Here is a 23,517-nt window from a genome sequence, read left to right as displayed (position 1 = left end):
GGGAACCCTGACATAGAATTCTACAACTGAAAGTCTTACCACTCATTGATCAGGCAAGCTGTGGTGGACTACAGAGGGCATTTTATGGATGCAAACACTGGATGGTTTGGCAAGGATCATGATGCTAGAATATTATATTTAATAATTCAAGCTTGTACAGGAAGGGATATGCAAGAATACTTTTTCATTTCACACCAGAGATATCAGCGCAGCTGCTGTGCCAGCTGTGATTAACAAGGACCTTGCACTCCCTTTGTTACTCTGAGGAAAATTATGAGGATATTAACAAATGGTAATTTGACAACTGCCTTTGTCACGTTGAATTGGTGATTGAGTGTGCTTTTGTGATACTGAAAGGGCAGTAGAAATGCCTATTGAAGCAAAATGACAAAGACCCAAAGTACATCATTGCAATCATTACTACTTTCTGTGTATATTCCCTAACATGTGTGACTAGGAGACAGAGCTTTACATGAACACACAGGGTTGTTGTGGCCTGACAGTGCCCATTTTCCCAGGCCACATGTGAGCTGGGAGCTGCATGACTACTACTGCTGGTCATGTAGTGCAGGTGAGCATAATAAGGGCTAGTCTGTGCCAGAGCACAGGTGCTCTGCTCTGTTGCTCAGGTGAACACTGAGGGAAGGGGAGAGGAAGAGGAAAAGAAGAGTACTCTCCATGTCTCTGTGCTTCTGTCATATACTCTGAACGAGTCTGCCTTGTTTTAGTCCGATTTGACATCATTCTATTGTATGTACTAAAGCGAAGTTATATGAAGGCAAATTTTATGGCAGAACATGTTTTAATAAAACAGTAATGGATGAATCTCATATTCTGGGGTGCAATCTAGTGGGGGATTGTGTCACTACTTGCCCTGTAACCCTGAGTGCCTTAAAATGCTTTGCCTGTTGCAGTTCCCTGTCTAGATGCTCCCAACCAGCGTATAAGCATGCAGTGAGTGTCTGTGTTTTATGCAGCTGTCACTCGACAACTCTGATTCCAGCAGCCTGCTTGTTGCACCCCAATTACACTCTGACATACACTAGCTCTGGCTGCACCAGGTGAGATGACCCCAACAGCCCTCAGTTCCAGAATTTTCCAGAACCATCTGCTGTGCAATGTCCAGCTCTCTCTTGACCCTTCACATCGATATTTGTTTGTTCCTTTAAAGATGCAATGCCCAGCAGCTTGCCACATTAACCGGAGTAAACATTCACTTTAAATCATACACAGCACTGCATTGGTTTATTAAAAGTAAAACAAGTTTATTAACAAAGAGATGGATTTTAAGTGAGTTCAAGTATAAAGGATAGAGTTGGAAACAGATACAAGCAAATAAAAGTGGAAAAACAAGTCAGTCTTTAAAAAGTAACAAAACTACAGTCTTGGTTCAAGGGAAGATTCTCATCTTACTACCTTCCAGCAAGATGGCTGACTAACCCCTCTGGTCAGTGTCTCCTACGAAGTCCTAAGTGCTCAGTTTCTTTGTCTTCTTAGATGAAATAAAACTTGGGGTTCTTTGTCCCTTTCCTTTATGGTCGAGTGAACCTTTGAAATAGATTCTTCTGAAGCTTACCCCCCTAACGTAAACTTCATTCAAGCTGTCAGGAAGGCAACATTGAGTCTGGTGGTGAAAGTTCCTTGCTGGTTTCTTACCCACTGGTGTTTGCTAAATTGCAAATTGATATTTCCTGCAGCCTCCTCCCCTGCTGTCTTGATGGTCCTGTTTTATCTTCTATGTAAACTGCAGGCCCATTTTCTCTGGAAATATCTTCAAGGTCACAAAACCACCTTCCCTTGTCTGTCGGCAGACAGACTTTAATAACATAACTTTCAATATGTTTGAAATTTTGAATTTGTCCTCTGTACACCACACAATGATATTTATGATCAGTATGTTATTAGCGCTCTATTGGTATCTTATATGCCACCTTTTACATACAGGTTATCACATCAGTGAATTGGCATACATTCAACTGATCAGGCCAGCTGAAACTCACTACCAGATACCAGTGAGCCTTTTGGCATTTGGATGCTGTTAGATCACAATAACATTTTTGGAAGTATAAATTGATCCAAATTGATAAATAGAAGTGCAAATGTTCTGCTTACTTGTTGTTAATGGACAATAGTTCCTGTCCTGTACACATAGTACTCATGCAAAGCAAGTCTGAGATTCTGAGACGGATGGGGGCTATTTGGGAAGAGTGGAAATTTGAATAATGACCGTCTTTAGTGCTAATTGAAGATGGGAGTGAAATGTATTTGAGGTCCTCTTTTTGATCTGATAGTGAATGATAATTCTCTCTTCACTTGCAGAAGAGCTATACTATGTGAACAGAGCCTAACTGGTGAAACTTGCAGTGGACTGAGAGTGGTGTATGGCCCTAATTTTATAGCATTGGTCCATGGATCCTAACTTAAAATGAAGCCTTTCACAGAATGAGTCCAGTGATGCATCATTTTCATCACACACATCTGACAATTAAGAAAACTGAGTTTCTTCCCACATTTCAGAAGATTTCATCTGTGTAACAAGACAACTGATTTAGTAGGATATTACAAGCCTGCAATGGCCTTAAAAAAATTAGTTGTTGGAAAGTGTCACAAATCCATGCACACATCAACAGATCTTCAGATCAACAGCTGAGTCCATGGTACAATGTATAATATAGGCTAATGAAGACTTTAAAATTGGAAATGGAAATTTTCATTCAGGGAAGAAGTGCTTTGACCACACATATAATGATTACAGAACACCAATTTGGAAAACAAAAAGTGTCAAGAAAAGGTTGAGTGGGGTTTTTTTAGATAACAGGAGCAATTCTGCAGATCTGCCATAAGATTGCCAGGGAGCCAGATTCAATACCAGCTCTGCCCAATTGGCACTTTGAGGAAGTTCCTGTGCATCTCTGCCTTTATTGCTTCCTGCCAAATCTAGTTGTTCAGGTTTGCATGGGGCAGTAATGCAATGTGTAGTGTGCCCTTCTGATGATCAAATAGTCTATTGCTAATCAACTCTAAAACCAATAAGAGGGAAAGAGACTTGTATTTGGGGGTTTTTAAATCCTCTTTGTGTAACTCTTAACTGCCGTGAGCAGAGATGCAAGTCTTCTGGGTATTTGGAGATTGGTCTACTGCCTATAAAATATCTTTTTAGTTTTTCTTTCCTTCAGTCCACGTGACATTTTTCCAGGTCTCACTAATGACTCTTATTACTTCCCATTGGCTTCCATTTAGATAGTTTAGCATCTTGCAGGATTGCTCTGTCTATATTGATACCACTACAATTTCAGAATAGAGCCCAGTTATTATTGATTAAAATTCTATTTTATAAAGGTTCTTATACTGCATTCATCACTGTAGTATCTGAGCACCTTCAAGTAGTGCATTAAATGATGTAACAAACATCTGTCACATGTAGTTCATCCTTTTATCCTCTCCTCAGGAAAGACTTGTGTGTGCAGTGTAGTGTTTTTGTTTTGGTAGATTTTGTTTAAAATTTCTACAAGATGCTGTTTATATTAGAGAAGACAAGTTGAAGTGTGCCTTGCACATGGAGCGTAAGGTGCTGAGGTTTATGGTGGTCCTTACTTCCTGTGGGAATTCGTTCCACAGCATGGATCAGACCCTGAGGAAAGACCTGTCTCCTGCAGAGGAGCTTTGTCCTTGTGGTTGGCGGTTCCACTGTGTCCGAGTAGTGGATTTGTCAGCCACAGTCCTTATCCTGGATCTGTAGGTGGTCTCAACTACTTTCACATTCAAAAGATCCTGAACTTATTCTACATGTAACATAAGCACTGTCTTTCTGGACCAGTTTTATATTGGATAATAAAGTAAAAATATCTACCAAAACAGCCTAGGTACTGCAGGGTGCAGTTGTATTTTGAATTTTTAAATATTTGTTGGGTTCAGATTCATATTGCTTAAATCTTCTGTTTTAATATACATTAATGTCCCTAACAAATGACTCTTTAAAATTGAATTAAAAAGGTGACATATGGATTCCAATATTAGATAGTATCAATACAAATATATTGTGTGCATCCAAAATAATGATGTAGAAATGGGAATAAAGAGTATTATTAAAACCGAGTGTGTGACATTTCCCCCAAAAGTATACAAGTTCTAGACATGAAATTGGTTAACAGAAAGAAGAGGTGGGAGGACAAGAAAAGAATGGAGGAGCTTGAAGTATGTGGGGTTTGTAGAGAAGTGGATAGGCCAGGCATTCTAAGGGAAGATGATTAGAAAAAAGTGAGAGGTGAAAGGAAGTGTGAAGGCTATCAGATGAAGAATTATTGGGTTGAGTTGTTTGGAACCAATAATATATAGAAGCACTTCTTGGGATTGGAAAGGCCCAGTTGCCTCTCTGCTTGAGAGTAATTTTATCCATTTTAAGTGTTGATGCCAATTCTGTTTTCCAGTGACTTTGTAACAATTTATTTTCCTGATATAAAAACAGGGCTATGAGACTTTTTTGAATAAAAAGGTTGTTTGGGATTGTCTTCATTGTGACTGAGAAGGCAGAATCTTAGTAAAGGGAAAAATGGGTACTGAGTTAGAGATAATTTTTGAAAGTATCTGGCTTTTGTTCAGTTATATAATTAGAGCACAAAAGGCTGCCTGGTTAAGGACTTGGCTCTAGATAAGCACTTTATGCTTCACCCTATCTATCCCATCTGTCCTATATAGCACCAGATACTGTCCACTGACTAGGCAGGACACTGGACTGGCTGGCTTAAAGGCCTGAAACAGTAGGGCAAGTGTTTTGTCCTTATTAGTGCTCAGAATGTTTCCACATCACAACTTGGTGGTGAGAGCGCAGTTGATGACTGGTAATTTGACCCCAAACTAAGTGATTATAATAAAGTAGTACTTTTAAACCAATTTTAGATTAAGGGTATCAAACTAATGCCATGTAATAAGGCAGAATTACATTGTTAATTATGATGTATGGTGCAGGGAATACATTCAGGACTATATACTCTCCACAGTGGATCTCCTACTGGTGGCAGGGGGAGGCTTATAGAAAGATCAAGGATAAAATTATGGTCAGGGGTGCTGAGAGCCATTAAAGGAAACTGTAAACCCTGAATATAATGGAAACCACTTCAAGCCCTTATGTTAAATAAGGCCCTTATGTTTAGTCATTATTAAGGATAAGATTTTGTCATCGGGAGCTCTTGGCTTCCATCACTTTCAGAGACCCCTGTGACATTTTCCGCTTTAGCTTCAGTCCCATTGTAGCAGGGCCAGAACTGCTGGGGACTCCTGAACTATCAGCTGCCAGTGGTGGCAGGGGCCCTGGAGCTGTCTGCCATTAGGGGCAGGTGGGACTGGAGCTGTCAATCCCTCCCTCCTTCCCCCCCATTATTTTTAGTAAGTCGCAGACAGGTCATAGGCTTCCAAAAAATTTTGTTTATTGCCCGTGACCTGTCTGTGGCTTTTACTGAAAATAAGTGTGACAAAATCTTAACCTTAGTTATTATTAGTTGTGTCTTATTGTAACATTTAGTATCAGAGGGAAATATATGCTCAGTTTTTTTACCACTATTTCTCTGTTTCCCATCCTTCCCCATTCTCCTCTCTCTTTTATTCCTCCCTCTTTGTCTCTCTCCTTTTTTTTCCACCATCTGCATTTCATTCCTGGTAGAAACTCACAGTATACACTGCCACTGGCTTTATGCTCAAACCCTTCCTCATTCCATTTGCTAAAATGATCATCAATCAAATAGATAATGCTTACATCTGAAGTATAATTATAAGGATTGAGAATTAACACTCCTGAGAGATGAATTAGGGGAGGGGAGTTCACTTCTCCCAGAGCCACTATTTTAGGGTGTTTGTGGCTCATATTTGGAAAGCTTTTCTTGCAGTCATGAGGCCGAGACACTTGCTGTTTTTTAGAAATGAATGCTTGTATTTCTGTATCCCATATGGCATATTGAGATTCTGCAGAATGTATCAAAGAGGCTTGGTGTTTGACACCTCTGCCTCAGATTTAAAAATTTCTGGACTGTGACATAGGAAGAGACCATCAAATTAGTGGGTTTCACAAAGAGGGAAGGAAGGATAAGTAGGTTAGGTTAATTACTAGACACGTCATTTAAAAAAAACCCTGAGTGTTTTTACACTGTCAAGTAGGATTCACAGCAGGTCATGGTTCCCTCATGTCTAAATAACTTGATGACAACTCTGCCATTTTGATTCTATATATAATTTTATCCTAAAATCTTTATTTACTACAATATAGACTAATTAAAAGAAAGTTGCAAGAGAAGATCTAAGCTTAAGTAAAAGAGAATATGGTACAGTATGGATGTCAGTAAGTTCAAGTCCTTGTGCCTGATACACAGTATTTAAATCAGACTGGTTGGTGGACAAGGGCAATAAATATGATCATTATTTTTGTTACAATATCATAATCAGTAGCCATAATCAATAGCAAAAGTAAAAGGTAAATAAATGAAGTTAAATTGTGGTTTATGAAAATATATACGACTATCTTTATATGCAAAAGAGAAATTAAAAACCCCTGACAGTAATACAAATATTTAAGCTCAAAATATACATTTTAACACACAGTGGTTGAAACATAATATTTGACTAGTCCAAAGAGACAAAGTCTGTGGATATTGTGTACAGTGAAGCCTATGCAGAAGGTCTTTCTCTCTTAAAAACATTCAAAAATTCTCTCCCCTTTTTCACAAAAACCTTTCTCCGCTTTTTCAAGGCTTGAATGTTCATCTTCCTGTGCACTATCACAGAACATTTGATAAAGATAACAGATGAAGATCCTGTTAGGCTTTTGTTCTATATGTAACACAATGTCTCTGTCAAAGTAAACTTCGTGATTGTAAGTCTGCAATGAGAAAATAATTTTGAATGACAGCTTCATTTCCCAGAGGCTGGTGTAAGTACCATGTAAATAAGACTTCCCTAGAACTGATTAAAAAATTACAGCAGAACACTGTTCATTTTTCTAGTACACATAACAAAAAGCATATATGGATAATTGGTCTTTCAGATAAAGCAAGGACAGTGTTTAGAAACCATGGTCCAGACCTTCAAAGGTATTTAGGAACCCAACTCCTATTAAAATCAATAGAAGTCAGGTGTCTAAATACCTAAATTCCCATACAGTTAGGCCCATACTTAATTTTGTGCACATTAGAAGTTCCACTGCCATCAGTGGGACTGCTCAAAGACTGTAAAGTTAAGCACACATACAAGAGTTTGTGGGATCAAGGCTTAGATTGATAAGCATATTATAACTGTCAAAAGATACATTTTTCAATGCAACTAATGCACATTGAGGGAAATCCTGATTTAAGATTATGGAGATTTTCAGATAAATGAACTACTGTATCACAGAATACTTGGAAATTCAACAAAGTAATTTTTGCCACAGATACTATACATAGGAATTGCCAGTGGGATTTGTATTGTACATCTGACTCAAATTTGAACAAAACAGTTACTTGGATGCAAAGCAGTGTGTCAAGTCGATACAGGGGAATGTTAATGTAAACTGAATTCAGTGGATTATACTCACCACATCCCAAGACTCCACTAAAGGAATACTCTTAAGTAGAATTCCATGTTCATTACAGTGAAAGTCAAGGTGAGCTTTCCCATCAGCTCCTATCTGAGTAACTGCCACAACAGATAACAAATCCAGCTCATCTTCATAGTCCACAATTTTGAAAGTCTGATGAAAAAACAAAATCTCAAATTGACCAGTTAATAAATACACTTTTACAGTTATTTTAAAAAAAACTTTACATATGTTTTTTTCGGAAGGGGAAAGCAAAGAAATAAAAGGTATCTGCTATCATTCATTAGGAAAATCTTTGCCATCCAGATAGTAAGCTATAGGCATCTTTCCAACCACGGACTATTCAGTGCATTTCAGCAGAGCCCCTGTATGAGGGGGAGAAGAGAAAATAAGGTCCTGTACTGTCTCAGTGAATGAGTATAAGGGTTTTACATACACCATATAGGAAATGTAAGACAGAAGTAAACAAGAGAGAGAGGAAGTAAGGCATCACTTCAGTTCAGTGCCCTTTGCTTAAACACATTAGCAGCAGTATGACTTAAACCTGCTGTCAACATCTAGGTCGTGAGATTTGAGAAATTTACGAGGGTAATATAAATCACAAAAACTCCTGTATCCTCTCTTTAAAGTTACATACCTCTACATCTATACACAGTCAGCAGTTCCAGTGTATGATGGGGGAAGGACTGTTTTAGAAAAGCTATTATCAACACATGTAAGTAAGCATGGTCTACACTGCTATTTTTAGAGTGCTAGTGCAAGTCTGTGGACCAGGCTGGGAGGCTCGCTTCCGGATGCAGCGGAGACATACGCTAAATGACTTTTTTTGCTCTTCTCCTGTCTAAATCCAAGGAAATTTATTTTCTACATAGTTCAGAGCATAAAGCTCAATAGCAGGAACAAAATCTGTGGAGTTCTGACTACTGAAGTGTCTTCTTTGTAATTTTTATTCTGTTGATTATAAATGAATATACATTAACTCCAAGCTTTAAGGGCTATGTAAAAACTTACCCTGTTTTCACTGAGCTGATATCCATTTCCATGGCAACGAGTGGAAATTGTTGCCAGAAATTGAGGCATTAGAATTCTCATTTCAGTGTGAATTTCAGCTAAGTTCTAGCTGAGAGCTAAAAAAGTTTTTCAAACACTACATGAAGACCTCAGCAATATAGTGTTTTTACTTTGAAAATATTTAATTAAAAAAAAAAACCTTAAGTAATTTCCCTATAATTTACCAAGACGGCTGAATAACTCCTCTAGTCAGGATCTATTGGCATCAAAATTTAAGGTAGGCTAACCTGACCAAAGAGCAGTTACATGGGTACCCAAACACTCAGAACTTTAATTGGCCAATTAGATGGTTCAGACCTCTTTTCATAACAATGGAGCCTAAACTATCCAAACGTTATTCATCTGACAACCCATGTTATCTAACTAAGGGCATATCAGGATCCTGTCTTTAACTGTGGATATAATAGTCGTATTTTAGAAAAGTGCTGTTCAGATAACTGGAGAAAGTCTTCTGGCTCATTCCTTACTTACCTTTGTGGGGGTGGGAAGAGAAGACGAGGGAGAAGGGAGGTTTAGCTGAAGCACTTTGGCTAGAATGATCTAGCAAAAAGTCTTACATTGAATCCTGGGGGATTCAACCACCAGTCTCTCACTCTTCCTTCCACCCCCTCCGTTTTTAATGGCTGCATTACTTAGGAGTGGCAAAGTCACAGCAGGCCTGAACATTCTTCTGGTCTTCAGGACTATAATGTATTTATATCCAGAGTAAAATAAAACTGAATATAAACAAACAAAATGAAAAAGAAGACTACGTGAAGATTTTCACCTCTTTTTCTGCACTTCAAAACTATGAGCAGGGGGATGGGATACAAGCTCCAGCCTAGTGAACTAGTAATTCCCATACTAGTTTCTTGTCCAAGTTGAAACAAAATGCAAAGACTGAATAAATGAAACACAGAAGAAAAAAAACTGGAAAGAGATCAGCAGGCAAGACGGATACATCATGGTTAATCTGAGGATCTGGATAAGATCTGCTCTGTAGCGTTCTCGCACATTTATCATATTCCAGTTAAGCACTGGAATAAATTGCCTAGGGAGGTTGTGGAATCTCCATCACTGGAGATTTTTAAGAGCAGGTTAGACGAACACCAGCCAGGGATAATCTGAGTCATATTTAGTCCTGTCATGAGTGCAGGGAACTGGATTGGATGACCTCTTGAGGTCCCTTCTAGTCCTATGATTCTATATAGCCACATTGCAGCTTACAGCTGAATTGTGATGTCACAGGAGTTCCCATCACCACCCACTGTTTTTTAAACTTCAATTTTATTGAAAACAAAGAAAAATTTCATGAGTGACGAGTGACAGAGTATTTTTATTCACAATCAATAACGTATCAGTGTGTGCTTGGTGCTGTACAGAGCAGAGGAAGAGATGGTCCCTGGCTTGAGTTTACATGCTACAGTAAAATGGGGAGACAATGTAGTTCAGACACAACACACCAGAGTCTGGGGATCAGACGATCCAGTCTCAAAGCAAAAATATAATTTTAAAATTTTGTTTCTTTGTATTTACTGCTGAAAAGTTTGTCAGTAGAAATATTTTAAGGAGCGATCTGAATGGTTGTAGTTTCTCACATTAAGGATGTGATCTCATACCACTTAAGTCACTAAGTGTTTTGCCATTGATTTCAATGGGAGTAGGATCAGTCCTTACATGAGGAAGACTCTTTCAGGCACCAATAGCAACAAAGAAGAAAAAAGAGCTAAAGATGAGAAGAAAACAAGGGAGGGGAATGAAGGCAGCAGAAGGGTGGCAATAAAGAATGAACGTAGAGCTTAATATAGCTAAAAGTTCCAGCGACTGCTCTTGTAACGAGAGATATGCCTTGATGGCTCAACTCCTTGGCCAATCTTTTAGTCCTTTTTAGCTCACTGTATCACAATTACCTCTTGTTCTGGGTCGTCATCCAGCAGGTTAAAACGCTTTTTCACCACTCGGCCAGAAGCAGTTACAGTTACTGAGTTGTTCACCTGAGAGAGAATTTTTTTTAAAAAAAAGAGAGTGTGTCTGCATGGCAGGTAATAATATAGGATGCGTATACTTTTTTAGTAGTATATTCATTTTATTTTAAATTTTGGTAAAGCTTTAAAATTGGTTGTAAATGGCTCTTTACTTGTAAGTCTTTCTGTATAGTGTGTGCTGGCAAGTGGGTAATGAAGTCTTACAATGCCATGTGATCATGTCACCTGAACTGGAATCCATCTTTAACCTGGTGCTTTTCCATTTAAAAGAAGGGGTGGGAACCCAGAGAGGGACAAAGTTTTCTCGCCTTGTACAAAAGATACATAAGGAGGTGGAACAGAACAAAAGGGGTGGCAGTCATGAGAAATCCCTTAGCTACTACCTGAACTGGAACAAGGACTGTACCGGGGAAAGGATTGGGCCCAGATTAGAAAGGAGTCTAGTCTGTGAAAGAAGCTTATTGGAACATCTCTGAGGGTGAGGTTTCATCTCTAATCAGTTTCTTACTGTATTAGGCTTAGACTTGCATGTTTTAGTTTTATTTTGCTTGGTAATTTACTTTGTTCCATCTGTTATTACTTGGAACCACTTAAATCCTACTTTTTATATTTAATGAAATCACTTTTTGCTTATAAATTAACCCAGAGTAAGTAAGTAATTCCTGGGGGAGCAAACAGCTGTGCATATCTCTCTATCAGTGTTATAGAGGGCAGACAATTTATGAGTTTACCCTTTATAAGTTTTATACAGAGTAAAACGAATTTATTTGGGGGTCTGGATCCCATTGCGAACTGGGTATTTGGGTGCTGGAGACAGGAGTACTTCTTAAGCTGTTTTCAGTTAAGCCTGAAGCTTTTGGGGGATGTGGTTCAGACCTGGGTCTGTGCTTGCAGCAGGCTAGCATGTCTGGTTCAACAAGACAGGGTACTGAAGTCCCAAGCTGCCAGGGAAAACGGGCGCAGAGGTACTCTCAGCACATCAGGTGGCAGTCCTAAGGGGGTCTCTGTGACTCAACCCATCACAGATGATCCCTGCCATATGGTTGGTGAAGCATTTTAGGATTGTTTGAGGTTAAAACTATATAAATATATAATATAATACAAGGTAGAAAAGATAGCACTAAACTACTTTTCCTCCTTTAAAACTATTTTGTTCCCCACTCCCTGCAGAGAAAATAGGAATATTTTTCACATCTTTAAAGATTTCTCCCGCTATCCTGTTCTTCCGCTATTTTTATCCCTTGATATGCCAGTGAACCTAATTTCACTGTAGAAATTCTAACACATAGATTGTGTAATCTTGTTGATTTAATTATTTTTGTTGATTGGAGTATTTTTTAGTGACTTGAGGTAATTACAGTTTCTACAGAAAAACTGGGTTAGTTAGTTAGTTAGTATCGAAGTCAAGCCAGCAATTTAGGTTCCAATCCTGCACCTGGCTGTGCACAACCACCTTGAAGTTAATTGGGTTGAGCCTATGTGGCCTACATAAATAATCTAATATTTAGGAAATTAAGATACAAATAATAAGGCAGCAATCCAGCTCATATGGAAGACCCTTAATTTAGCAAATAGGTACATTGGTGAATAAAAGGAGACTTCCAGTAAAAAAAAAATCAAGGGCTGCAGCCCCAAGCTCTGGGTGTCCTTTAGCTTCTGATTGCCAGAAGCTGGGACTAGATGATGTGGATCAATTGATAACTGCCTGTTCATTCCCTCTCAAGGGTCTGGCACTGCCTGCTATCAGAAGACAGAATACTGGGCTAGATGGATCATTGGTCTGACCCAGTGTGGCTATTCTTGTATTCTTATTAAACCACCACATAACGTCTACTTTCTCAAAGTGATTTAAAAACATTAATATATTCTTGCAACACTCCTGTGATGTAGGTGCTATTATCCCCATTACATAGTTGAGAAAATGGGAGGATAGCAGCATTAAGAGCCTGATCCTGAATGTGATGAGGGTCCTTAATTCCCACTGGACATCAGTACGAGTTGAGAATCCTCAGCACCTCTCAGAATTGGGCCCTTAGTGTCTTGGCTAAGGAAGGTCACAAGAGAAGGTTGTGGCGAATTAGAACTCACATCTCTTGATTCCTATTCCCAAACCAAGATCATCCTCCCTAAACAACATCCCAGGAAAAGGAAAAGAAAAGGAGTGCACTTGGGACTACTCCTGCTCCTACTGATTTAATGAGAGTTTTACTATTGACATTATGTAGATTTTTAAATACACACATTTTTATTTATGGGGGAACTTCAAAAGCAGTGTCACTGACTTCAAAAGCAGTGTCAATACTGACTCAGTATTCATAAACTATGAAAAACCCTACAAGTCTCTGCTGAAGTACACTGCAGTTCCAAGCTACAGCAGTGTCATCAAAGGTTTTTCACTAACATGCACCAGAGAGGGGTCTGGTCTTTTTAGCATTCCCATTTTGATTTTTGTGGTTTGCTGTCACAAATGTTTGTTTTCACCAGGCTTGACATTTTTCAGCCATTTGAACTTCATTGCTATCAAATTTGCATATAATTATGACTCAAGTCAGTGACACCTCCTTGCCAAAGAAATCCATCTCTGTATGCTTTTTAAGGTTTACACCCTAGGCAACTATTTGCATTGTTCACCACAACAGATGCCAAGAACCCAAAAACTGACAGCAGGTTTCAGTGAGAGACCCCAAAAATATAATTGTCTTTGAAATCCTTCTCACACCGGCCTGATGCAAAGACTGTTGAAGTCAAAGTGTCTTTCAATAGGCTTTGGATCAAGCCCACACAATACACTGATACACAATACACTGATATACACATGCATATAAATCACCTATATACGCTATATATATATGTGCTATGCAAAAGTAAAATATATTGTTTGTATTAAGAATTTCCTGCTGTAGTCTCACATTGTTCTGCCTGTTGGCCATGATGACAAAATCTTCTGCAATTTCCTGCTGGTATTTATTATTTTCAATTTCTTTCAGCTTCAAGACTCTTTAAAAAAAAAAAGATATAAAATAAGTCATGTTAAAATCTAATATGCTGTGATTTCTAAAACCAGATGTATTAAAATAGCACAGACAAGTTACAGTCATAACTTCTTTCAAATACAATACAGGGTAAATATATACCACATTTGAAAGATGTTATTACTGTAACACATTTATCTGTGCAATTTTATTACATCTGATTAGCACATCAGTTCTAGAATATACAGTATGTTTCCTTATTAAATTCTACCACTGCTCACATCTACCATGTGGAAGTCTGCAGATGTTTCTTCTAGAATTCCTGATGCTGGTTGGTTTATAAATTCTCCAGGTGCTATAGGTTGGTGGTAATTCTTTGGCCTACTTCTTCTCAGCCTAAGTTGGAGTCATGTAGGGGAGGACTGGTCATAATTATGTCACTAAACTTTAACATTCCATAATGCATACTACTGAGACCAATATGCAAGTTTTCCTTTGAGAGAACGTCAGGAATAGCTATGAGTGGCACAGTTGAAATTTGAATCTGACTTCTCCCAAAGTTCAGAAGAGGGCTTGGATATGAGCTTTTAGTTTGGGTCCATTGCTTGTTATCAGTGTTTTACACTTCTTACACTTCCTACATGTTTACAAAGCTGTTTGATCCAGCTCAGGATCCACTGATGGAAGCAACATATGAGTACTAAGTCTGTAATTCTTTCGGGGTGGGATATTTGTGCATTCATTGCCTAGTACAATGATCCTCTAATGGGGCTTCTAGGCACTACCACAAAACAAATAGTGATCACTCCATAACAGAAAATAAGCCATACTAGCCTTTAGAGAACAGTAATTCTCTACAGAAATATGCCCAACTTTATTCATAAAATGAATTATCTTAAAATTTGAAAAATGAGCCACAGTAACATAACATTTACGGAAAAGGGGAAAATACAGAAGTAGAATTTAGTCTATTTAGTAACCCTCCCTTACAGGAAATAAGAGTGAAATCTGCCTTTGTGATTTAGATATTTCCCAAAATAGGCTTCAAAACTACAATCTTGACTATATTTTCCCTTAAACAAAATTTAGTTCTCGTCCTGTTTTCAAAATATTTTTATAATTAAAATGTAGATCAATGTAAATAAAAATGTCTTTTATGATATGAACTACTGTATAATTGTGGGAGGTGACCAAAACATTTTGTGCTTCAATGCATGTATGTATGTATGTAACTTTTAAAATACATTCAAGCAACAGAAATTAACCCCCGCCCCAGTAGTATATTTGCATTAATAATGTTAAGTTTGAAAATTTATTTCTTTGGGGGGAGGGAGAAAGCTTTGTTACATTTTACAGAAAGCTGAGATTTTTAAACTCTAAAAAGTCAAGAAATGATCAATTAAAGTTTCAGAGCCAGCACTTAAGCAATCTCCTTAAAATACATCTTCTATTTGGGGGGAAAAATGTATGGAATAAGATGATTGTCATTGGTGTGTGTAACAGGGTAGCTGGCCCTTTAAGTGAAACTGGGCTTAGCTCTCCTGTTCCAGTCCAGGTACTCCAGTTGGGCTAATTAATAGGGTGGGGCAGCACTTGAGGAACTCTAAGAGGCCTGGAGAGAGCCATTGGGCTGTTGGCAGAAGACTGGGAGATGAGAGTTGCCAGAAAGAAGGTGGTTTCTTGGAGAGAGTAGCAAGAGTGATTTGCTGGCAAGGAGAGGGCGGGCAGGAGAGGGCTGAAGACCAGAGGAACAGCAGAGGGAAATGCCTGCTGCCTCTAAGCAAGAGCTGAAGCCAAACGCCAGAGAGGGCTGCAGGAAGGGGAGCAGCAGAGAGGCTTACCTGCTGATGTCTCCTTGCCAGAGAGCTGGGTCCCAGAGGAACCAGTGGAGAGACTCTGAGAATTCCCCCTAGGAAGAGTGGGTTGTGCCCCAGAAGAAAGGGCTGGGGTGGAGGGTCAGAGGAGGACTTCAAGAGTCCACAGCTGGTAGAAGACACCAGGATGGGGAGAATGAAGCCAGGGCTCAAAGAGTACTTGCACAGGGTTGATGTGGACTATGCTGTGGACATTTGGTTTGGGACTTTTGCACTGTTTTGGCTAATAAGCTGTAGGAGGGACTAGAGAAAAAGCTCATATGCACTTACTGGGAACCGAAGAGAGAAACTGAGGCAAGGGATCACTAGCAAGGTTGCCTCAAGGATGGCAGCTTGTTTACAGTGTGTTCAGTTTAATACCCATAATTTTCATTGTCAAAAGAAAGACATTGTTCTGTCCTCTTTCCCACCCACCCTATCCCAAATCCATTCTCTTGCAGTCTGGGCTTGGGCCTCAGATCTTTTAGCTGAACAGAATGAGGGTCTGTATCAGTCTGTCAGTAGAACATGGCAGGAGTATCAGAAAGTGATTGCATGCTCACAATGGTGGGGGAACAGTCTGGGAATATCTGAGCTAGGAAGTAAGGTATCATGGGCTTGTCACTGAGTATCTGAATGTGTGCTGAGAAGATGAGACATTCAAATCAAACTGTGCATATTCTAGAGTTGACATCCCAGGGTGTACAAAATTTAAAATTGACAGGTCAGGAAGGCGAAGTAAAATGACTGGAAGATGTGCTGGTCTCATTTGTACATCATCTTAAAAGTAGTGGAGGGGATAAAATTTGGCCCAGTTCCACTCTTTTCAGGTGGCACTGGAAGAGCAAATCTGGCCTGATTCCTTACTTGGCTCCCTCAGGTGTTAATTTTCTGCTTACGCTTAAAAGTGCCCTTTCAGTGCAAAGCCAAAAAACCTGCAAACTTTGGAATAAAATTCCCATAAATAAACTTCGGGGTGAGGTACAGAGAGGAAATCAATGAGAAGCAATGGCAAGCGAGGACTGCAGGACAGTAAAGAAAGGTCAATGGTCTGAATGATAAAGTCAGATTTGTTTTATTTTAACAGGTTAAATCTGATGATAGGAAATAGAAAATGCACAGCATTAGTTGATCAAAGCTTATGCACCCAAAAAGGAGTTTGTGTCTCAAAGGTTTATTCTTAAGGCATGTGAATGAACTTGTGATAATGGAAGCTGGAATTCTTAAAAAGCATCTGGATTTATTACATAGACTAGGAAAATACAAATTTAAAAAAAAGTTTTCCTATGTAAGCAAAATCACAGCTATTTTTACTATTTTTTTCAGAGCTATTTCATACACAAGAATTACAGATTAGTGCTCTTTAGAGAGAATATTAAGTATAACTATGGGCTCACTCTTTGTACAGGAGCCTTTCCCAGAATGCTCCTTTTCTGGCAGATGGCCCGTTAGTAGTGCTTTAGGCCAGAGGTGGCCAAACTATGGCTTGCGTGACCTCCTATCTGGCCCCTGAGCTCCTGGCCCAGGAGGCTCGCCCCCAGCCCCTTCCCCACTGTCTTCCTTCCCCCACAGCCTCAGCACACTGTGCTGCTGGCTGCAATGTTCTGGGTGGCCTGGCAGCACAGTTGCAGAGTCGCAGCCTGACCCGGTGCTCTGGGCAGCACAGCTGTAGTGCCGCCAGCCACCGGTGCTCCAGGCAGCGTGGTAAGGGGGCGGGTGTGTGTGTATGTATGGATAGAGGGCAGAGGAGTTCAGGGAGGGTGTCAGGGGGCAGGGGTGTGGATAGGGGTTGGGGCAGTCAGAGGATGGGGAACCGGGGGGTTGGATGGGGCAGGGGTCCCAGGGAGGCAGTCAGGAAGGAGAGGGATGGTTGGATGGGGCAGGGGTCCTGGGGGGCAAGTCACGAATGGGGGGGGTTGGATGGGGCAGCAGGGGGGCAGTCGGGTGGTCAGGGGACAGGGAGTGGTGGGTGGGGAGGACTCCCCGGGGGCCCATCGGGGACGGAGGGGGTGGGGGTTGGAGGGGCAGGAGTCCCAGGGGAGCCAGGAGATGCAGGGGCTGGGTGGGGTGGGTCCGATAGGAGGCGGGGGCCAGGCCATGCCTGGCTGTTTGGGGAGACACAGCCTTCCCTAACTGGCCCTCCATACAATTTTGGAAACCCTATGTGGCCCTCAGGCCAAAAAGTTTGCCTGCCCCTGCTCTAGACTCAACCTGGTGCCTGAAAATTGAACCCTGGTTTTTCTGGATTCTTTTATCATCACTAGTAGTAGAGTCTTTCAAAAGAATGTCGTGTTCTGGGAGGATATAAAAGACAGAACCTAATCCAGTTTGTTTTTCCTAATTGCACTGCCTCTCTATTGCTTACAGTACCAAAAAACGTATTAAGAAAACAAGCAAACATATCTGAGATGGAGTCATTTTTATAGTTACAATTGGGATCGTAACACCCTAAGGCTGCAAGAGCTATGTTAGTCTCATCCCTATTTATCAAGCCAATGGTATTCTCTGGCCCATTACCATAAATTTGCACAGATAATAAATTTCATGTTATATATACATGTACTCTCTCATGGAAGAGTAAGCTGAGTTCTTTCTACCTCATGTATCATGAAGGATCCATCTTGCCCTTCTGTAACTGTATATAATGTTAATTATTTAACATGCAAGTTTATGTGGAGGTCAGAAAAAAAGAGACTTTGTAAAAAACCACATGATGTCATTTTTACAGATGTGCTTTTCTGACTCTATACACATTAACAATGGCATTCCTCCTGGAACTCCATAATTACCCTGTCTAACTCTTAGCCATCTCCCAAAATCAGAATGCTAATAAGATTTTATCCTGTAGCCTCTTTAATGAAAACAACAAGCTCTGAAAAAAATTAGTGCTCATACTTACTTTATCAAATTTGGTCCCACATGGATTATTCTGCCTGAAGTATCTGGATGGAAATATATCCAGTCGGGTTCTAATGAACAGCACATCATATCCTGTACGCCATTTTTTGCCTGAAGGTGGAAGAGAAGGCTTTGAATAATTATATTTAGATCTGATTAAACTGGAAAAGCTCAGCTCCCACCCATCTGCATCTGAGTGTTTACAGTACTGGGTAGAACCATATAGACACTACAAAAAGTTGAAGCAGCAGTGGAGCTGGATCAGTAATGGGAATAAACAAACCCTTATGGAACACCAAGACTTAAAGAAATCCCATCACACTGGGTTGTAACATTGTTTAGTATCTAATGAACAATGCTTTTAACATGATTAGACCTGTTCCTAGTTCTCCTGAAACTACACATTGAAAATTAAAGACCTAGCCTGCAAGCACTTCAGCAATTCAAAACAAAGTGAGCTTTGACTTAGGATGAGACCTATGAAAAGCTTTTATACTAGCATTGAGTTTTATAACAAACCCAAGACCTGGGTGGGTATGTGGAAAAGCTTACTGAGGTCTGTGAGGATGCCTGAATTTTGCCTGGTTTGAGGCTGAAATCATAAACCGTCCCGGGTTTATGATTTCAGCCTCAAACCAGGCAAAATTCAGGCATTTTGGCAGAGTTTTGTTCTGAGTTAATTTGTAACAAACTTTTGTGGGTGTGAACTCATACAAAATAAAACCAGGGCAGAGGTTTGCCTGAGACCTGTGAAGCAAAAGCACCACATTTTGTACAGCTGTACTTCACCATGAGGCTGAAGACCTGTATATTCTGATATTAAAAGAGACAGGAAGGAAGGGACATTGGTCTCAACAAACTAAGAGATGGGGACATGCATAGACGAGAAACTTTGCAGTTGAAGAATCCTAAGCCGGCAGGCCAATATTATAGACATGTTTTTAGCCTGAACAAGGAAGCCAAAATAAAGTCTGAAAAAGTGAGCTCATGCAAATGACGAAATGGTGGATAATACAACTTTTTAACAAAGGACACAATTATAAACATAGTGTTCAAAAACATTTTGAAAGAGAAACCACAAAAGGAGGATACTCCTAGGGGGAATTCTGCGCACAATATTTTAGAATTCTGCATATTTTGTCGAAATTATACAATATAATCACACCAGTTTCAATTGTTTGGGTAATTTATTTCAAAATACCTGTCAGCAAGTATGTCTATAACAAAACAGACAACAAAAAAGATTCAGAAAATGTTTTTTGACAAATAGATTCCTTACTAGACATATTAATGCAGAACTCTGAGTAATAATTTATTTAAACTACAATACAGAACTGTATTTATCATACCCCGTCAGAAGCAGTGCAGAGGCTTTGGGGAATCAGGGGTAACAGAGGAGCTGAGGGAGTAATTGCTGGGAAGGAGTTTGGTTGTGAACTTTGAGGGTTGTTGGGTGTGAGTGGGAGAAATATATAACACATTTTTTGGGGGGTCAGGGAGGGACTGTTAGGGAGCCTTCCGCTTGCAGACCCTGGCTGATCCCTACCTCTCCTATTCAGTCAGGCACACATGTCCCTGTCTGCATGTGGCCCTGCACCCCCGCTCAGCCATTCCTCTTACCCCCATCCCCACTCAGATAGCCCCCTCACCCTCATCCCTATGTGTCCCTGCACCCTCTCTCTGTCCCAATTTGTCCCTGCACTCCCATTCAGCCATCTCCCTACCCTGTCCGCATGTGTCCCTGCACCCCCATTCAGTCTCTGCTCCAGTCTGTCTCCGCACCATTAGCCCTTATGAAGCCCAATCTGTGATCCCCTCCCCAGTATCCTCATGTGCTCAATGCTGTCCATCTCCCTAGCCTCCTAACCTGGCCCCAAGAGCAGGGCACTGTGAGGAATGCAGCTGCAGCTGGGGCTGGCCTGGGAGCGGCTGCTCTGTTCCGGCACCACTGTGGTCCCTGATGGGTGAAAGGCATAACTGCAGCAACTTTCCAACAGAATGTATTTCTGCAGGGGAAAAAATTCTGTGAGGCACATAAATTCTGTATGTGCACAGTGGCGCAGAATTGACCCAGGAGTAGAAGGATCAGACACCAAATAATAAAGCAGCTTATTTGTAAAATGGTTGTAGACAGTAGGAAACAACACGGCACCATGCAGGGTATTGGTACAAGACTCAGCTCCAACCCATCACTGTTGAGGTGGGAATACAGAGGAGGTAATGCTATGTGTGCAGGGGAAGGTAGGAAGCACCAGAAGCAACAATGCTGGGAAGAAAATATTTCCATTGCTTTGTGTTGATTCTTTTGGCAATTTCAGAAGCAGCATTGCTGGGCTACAGATGCAGCCCATTAAGTATGGCACTCCCCGGTGAGGGGGCAATCCGCACATTAAAAGGGCATTGTAGGAGAGAATTAAAATCTTTATTGCTCCAAGTGTTACTCAGATGGTAGGGTGAGTGAGGCTGCTATGTGAATATATTACCAAAGCATTGTCTTTCAGAGCACAAATATGGAAGACTCCTTTAAGCTTTTTCTTGTTAGGTGTGATGATGTAATGCCAAGGGTATCCTCCAATCTGAAATGAGTTCTCCAGAGAAGACACTTCAAATAGCAAAGGTGGGGTATCTGTAAACGTTGTGTAATGTTAAGATCATTATTAACAGCCTCATAATTTCATTGGTCCATAAAATTCTAATTAAATTATTCATTCTTGAGAACTTCTAAAAACTCATTAGTGTTTAATGTCATTGTGCACATAGAAATACAATACAGATGGGTAACTAACTTCTACCTAGCAAAGTGGCATTATGTGCAAGAAAGTGTCTGAACTTTAATATTTCCCTTCCACATATCTCTCAAGAAAACAATGGGGGAATCACAATAAATGGGATCTGCAGCTGCGTTTATAAATTTTACAAATAGAAAATCTTAGGACTCAGTGCAGCAAATGGCAAAAGGAATCTAGTTCTCCCTTCAGCTCATGTGCAGCTAGTTACATTCAGTATTAATAAGCTACTCATATAAATCCTCCGTGCAACAATGGGAGAAGGAATTTACATAGCAACTTTAATCTAAATGGATACCAGAAAACTTTACAAATCTTTACTAACTAGCATTCTACAAATAATTTCTACAGCCATTAACATGGACCCAACTTTTGGGCTGAAAAACAGCCCTGTTTAACAGCACATTGCAATACTACAAAACAGTCTCACAGGAAGTAAAAACTATTTGAAATTATTAGGGGAATTGAAATAGGTGGTAATATAATTACCCAAGCTGGAGTTTGGCCAGAGCAATAAGGCCCACATCTCTGCTTTTGTAAAGTATACTGTGGTACTTTTAATGTCAAGAACTGGTTATGACTTCAGTGCGATGCCTCCTTTGAAAGACTACATTTACAGCAGTAAAGTGCCCTCTTGTGCTGTGCTGGGGCATGGTTACATGCTGCTTTAGGGAAAAAATGCCACCAACTGAATCAGCCATAGTACTTCTTTCAGCACCTTAAGCTTTCCCTAGACGTCTCAGCCAAATTCTGACCTGGTTTTATGTTGCTTAACTTGTGAGACTGGACAAAATTACAGCTTGAAGTAGTCTGACTGCATCCAATACCTAAACTTATATTTAGCTAGTGCTCCCCATCCCCATGCATCTCAAGATCCCAAAGTGCTAAGCCAGCTATTCTGAGAGGAGTCGCTTTATCTATCATGGAAATGAAGCCACATCTGAGGTGGAAAGTGGCAGCTGTTTAGCTGCAGCCTGTAGGTTAGGACAGGAAGTGAAGATGACTACCTCTGATCTAACATTTAGTAAAAAGGGAGATTCTAAGCAAGATTTAGTAAGGTAGGGTTAATAAAAAATGATGTCTCTGAGGGAAAAGTGCAATATGTGGTATATTAGATGCACTGGCAGAGGGTTGATAGCAAACAGAATTGGTTAAAAAATTAGAGGAAAACCCATTCCCTGACAGGCTGATTATTTTCTTTATAAAAGCATTTACTACTAAGAATTCTGAAAAAGTTCAGGGGGATGGATTAAATTACTAACTCTGAGCCCATTTTATGCCACAACAGCCTTAGAAAGTTTAGGCTTTTCAAGTCTCTCTTTTTACACTTACATTGTCTTTTGCCAACAGTTTTAAAGATCAGACCCCAAACCACAGCAACTGCTATCACTATCTCCCACCTCTCCTTTCTTTCTTATGTGTTGCTTTCTTCCATTACCCAGCAGTCCACTGTTTGTTAGAATGCCTCCTAAAAATGTCTATTTTCAATCACTATTTGAGCCTCTTTAGTTCATTTCCACAAAATATTCCAGTATCCTCTAAATGCAAAGCCTGATTTGCTCCTGGCAGTAATAGTATATTTCTTCTAAATCTGGAAAAATAATGAACGAGATATTTTCCTCTCCATTTTTATGAAACTACCAAATACTCTCATAATAAATGTTTGTTTGGTTGGTTGTTTTTTGATTTTTTTTGTGGGTGAGTGGGGTTAAACAGGAAATAGCATTTTAAAGTTCTGGACCTTTTAGATAGTAGATTTATGAAGGTTTATAGGTCTCTTTCCCTCTTTCAGATTTGGCCATGGTCAGTAGTACGTGAAAATCATTACCAGCCAACAGCTGTTTGGTGACCTATGTGCACTAACTTATTGATCTCTGTGCAGTTCCTCTTGGATAGGTGTCCACATCACCTATGTTGTTGTCAGTCTTGGCAGAGAAGCCAAGAACTAAATACACATGGAGACTACTCTACCCTGTCATCTGTAGAGATGGTCTCTTCAGGTCAGGGTTACCCTTGCAGAGCAATGCTGAAGTGTGTGTTGCTTCTGCCCAGGATGTGGTTTTTCTGTGGAAAAATACAAGATTTCAAGTGCCCATAGCTTTCAAGGCTTCACATAGCATCCCAAACAGTTAAGTTTCAACAAGTACAAGTTTAGACTCTGTAGTCTTCAAAAAGATCAGCTGCTTCTTCATGGAAGCACTAAATGTCACTACACAGTTTAAGTCAGCGATCTCACTCATAAAAGAAAACTCAAAAACCACAAAAAGAAAAGGAGTACTTGTGGCACCTTAGAGACTAGCAAATTTATTTGAGCATAAGCTTTCGTGAGCTACAGCTCACTTCATAGGATGCATTCAGTGGAAAATACAGTGGGGAGATTTATATACATAGAGAACATGAAACAATAGGTGT

General features: G+C 40.0%; 1 protein-coding gene across 4 annotated transcripts in view; it reads right to left on the bottom strand.

Moving 5' to 3' along the window:
* Positions 1–1,240: 1,240 nt before the first annotated feature.
* DCAF17 (DDB1 and CUL4 associated factor 17) overlaps positions 1,241–23,517 on the bottom strand; it is a 46,737-nt gene continuing 24,460 nt past the window's right edge. Inside the window, exons 10-15 of one of the 4 annotated variants that reach the window (XM_038422042.2) lie at positions 20,803–20,945; positions 18,321–18,430; positions 13,506–13,593; positions 10,522–10,605; positions 7,559–7,714; positions 1,241–6,865 (exon numbers count right to left, since the gene is read on the bottom strand). In XM_038422042.2, the coding sequence (XP_038277970.1) occupies positions 6,677–6,865; positions 7,559–7,714; positions 10,522–10,605; positions 13,506–13,593; positions 18,321–18,430; positions 20,803–20,945 (770 nt within the window). In that variant the 3' untranslated portion in view covers positions 1,241–6,676. Of the gene's footprint in view, positions 7,715–10,521; positions 10,606–13,505; positions 13,594–18,320; positions 18,431–20,802; positions 20,946–23,517 lie in introns of all 4 variants that reach the window. The other 3 variants (XR_006277990.1, XM_043505272.1, XM_043505273.1) reach the window with 3 other exon arrangements.

The sequence above is a fragment of the Dermochelys coriacea genome, chromosome 11, assembly GCF_009764565.3.
Source record: "Dermochelys coriacea isolate rDerCor1 chromosome 11, rDerCor1.pri.v4, whole genome shotgun sequence".
NCBI classification, from domain to species: Eukaryota; Metazoa; Chordata; order Testudines; family Dermochelyidae; genus Dermochelys; species Dermochelys coriacea.
This window is presented reverse-complemented; position numbering and strand designations above follow the sequence as displayed.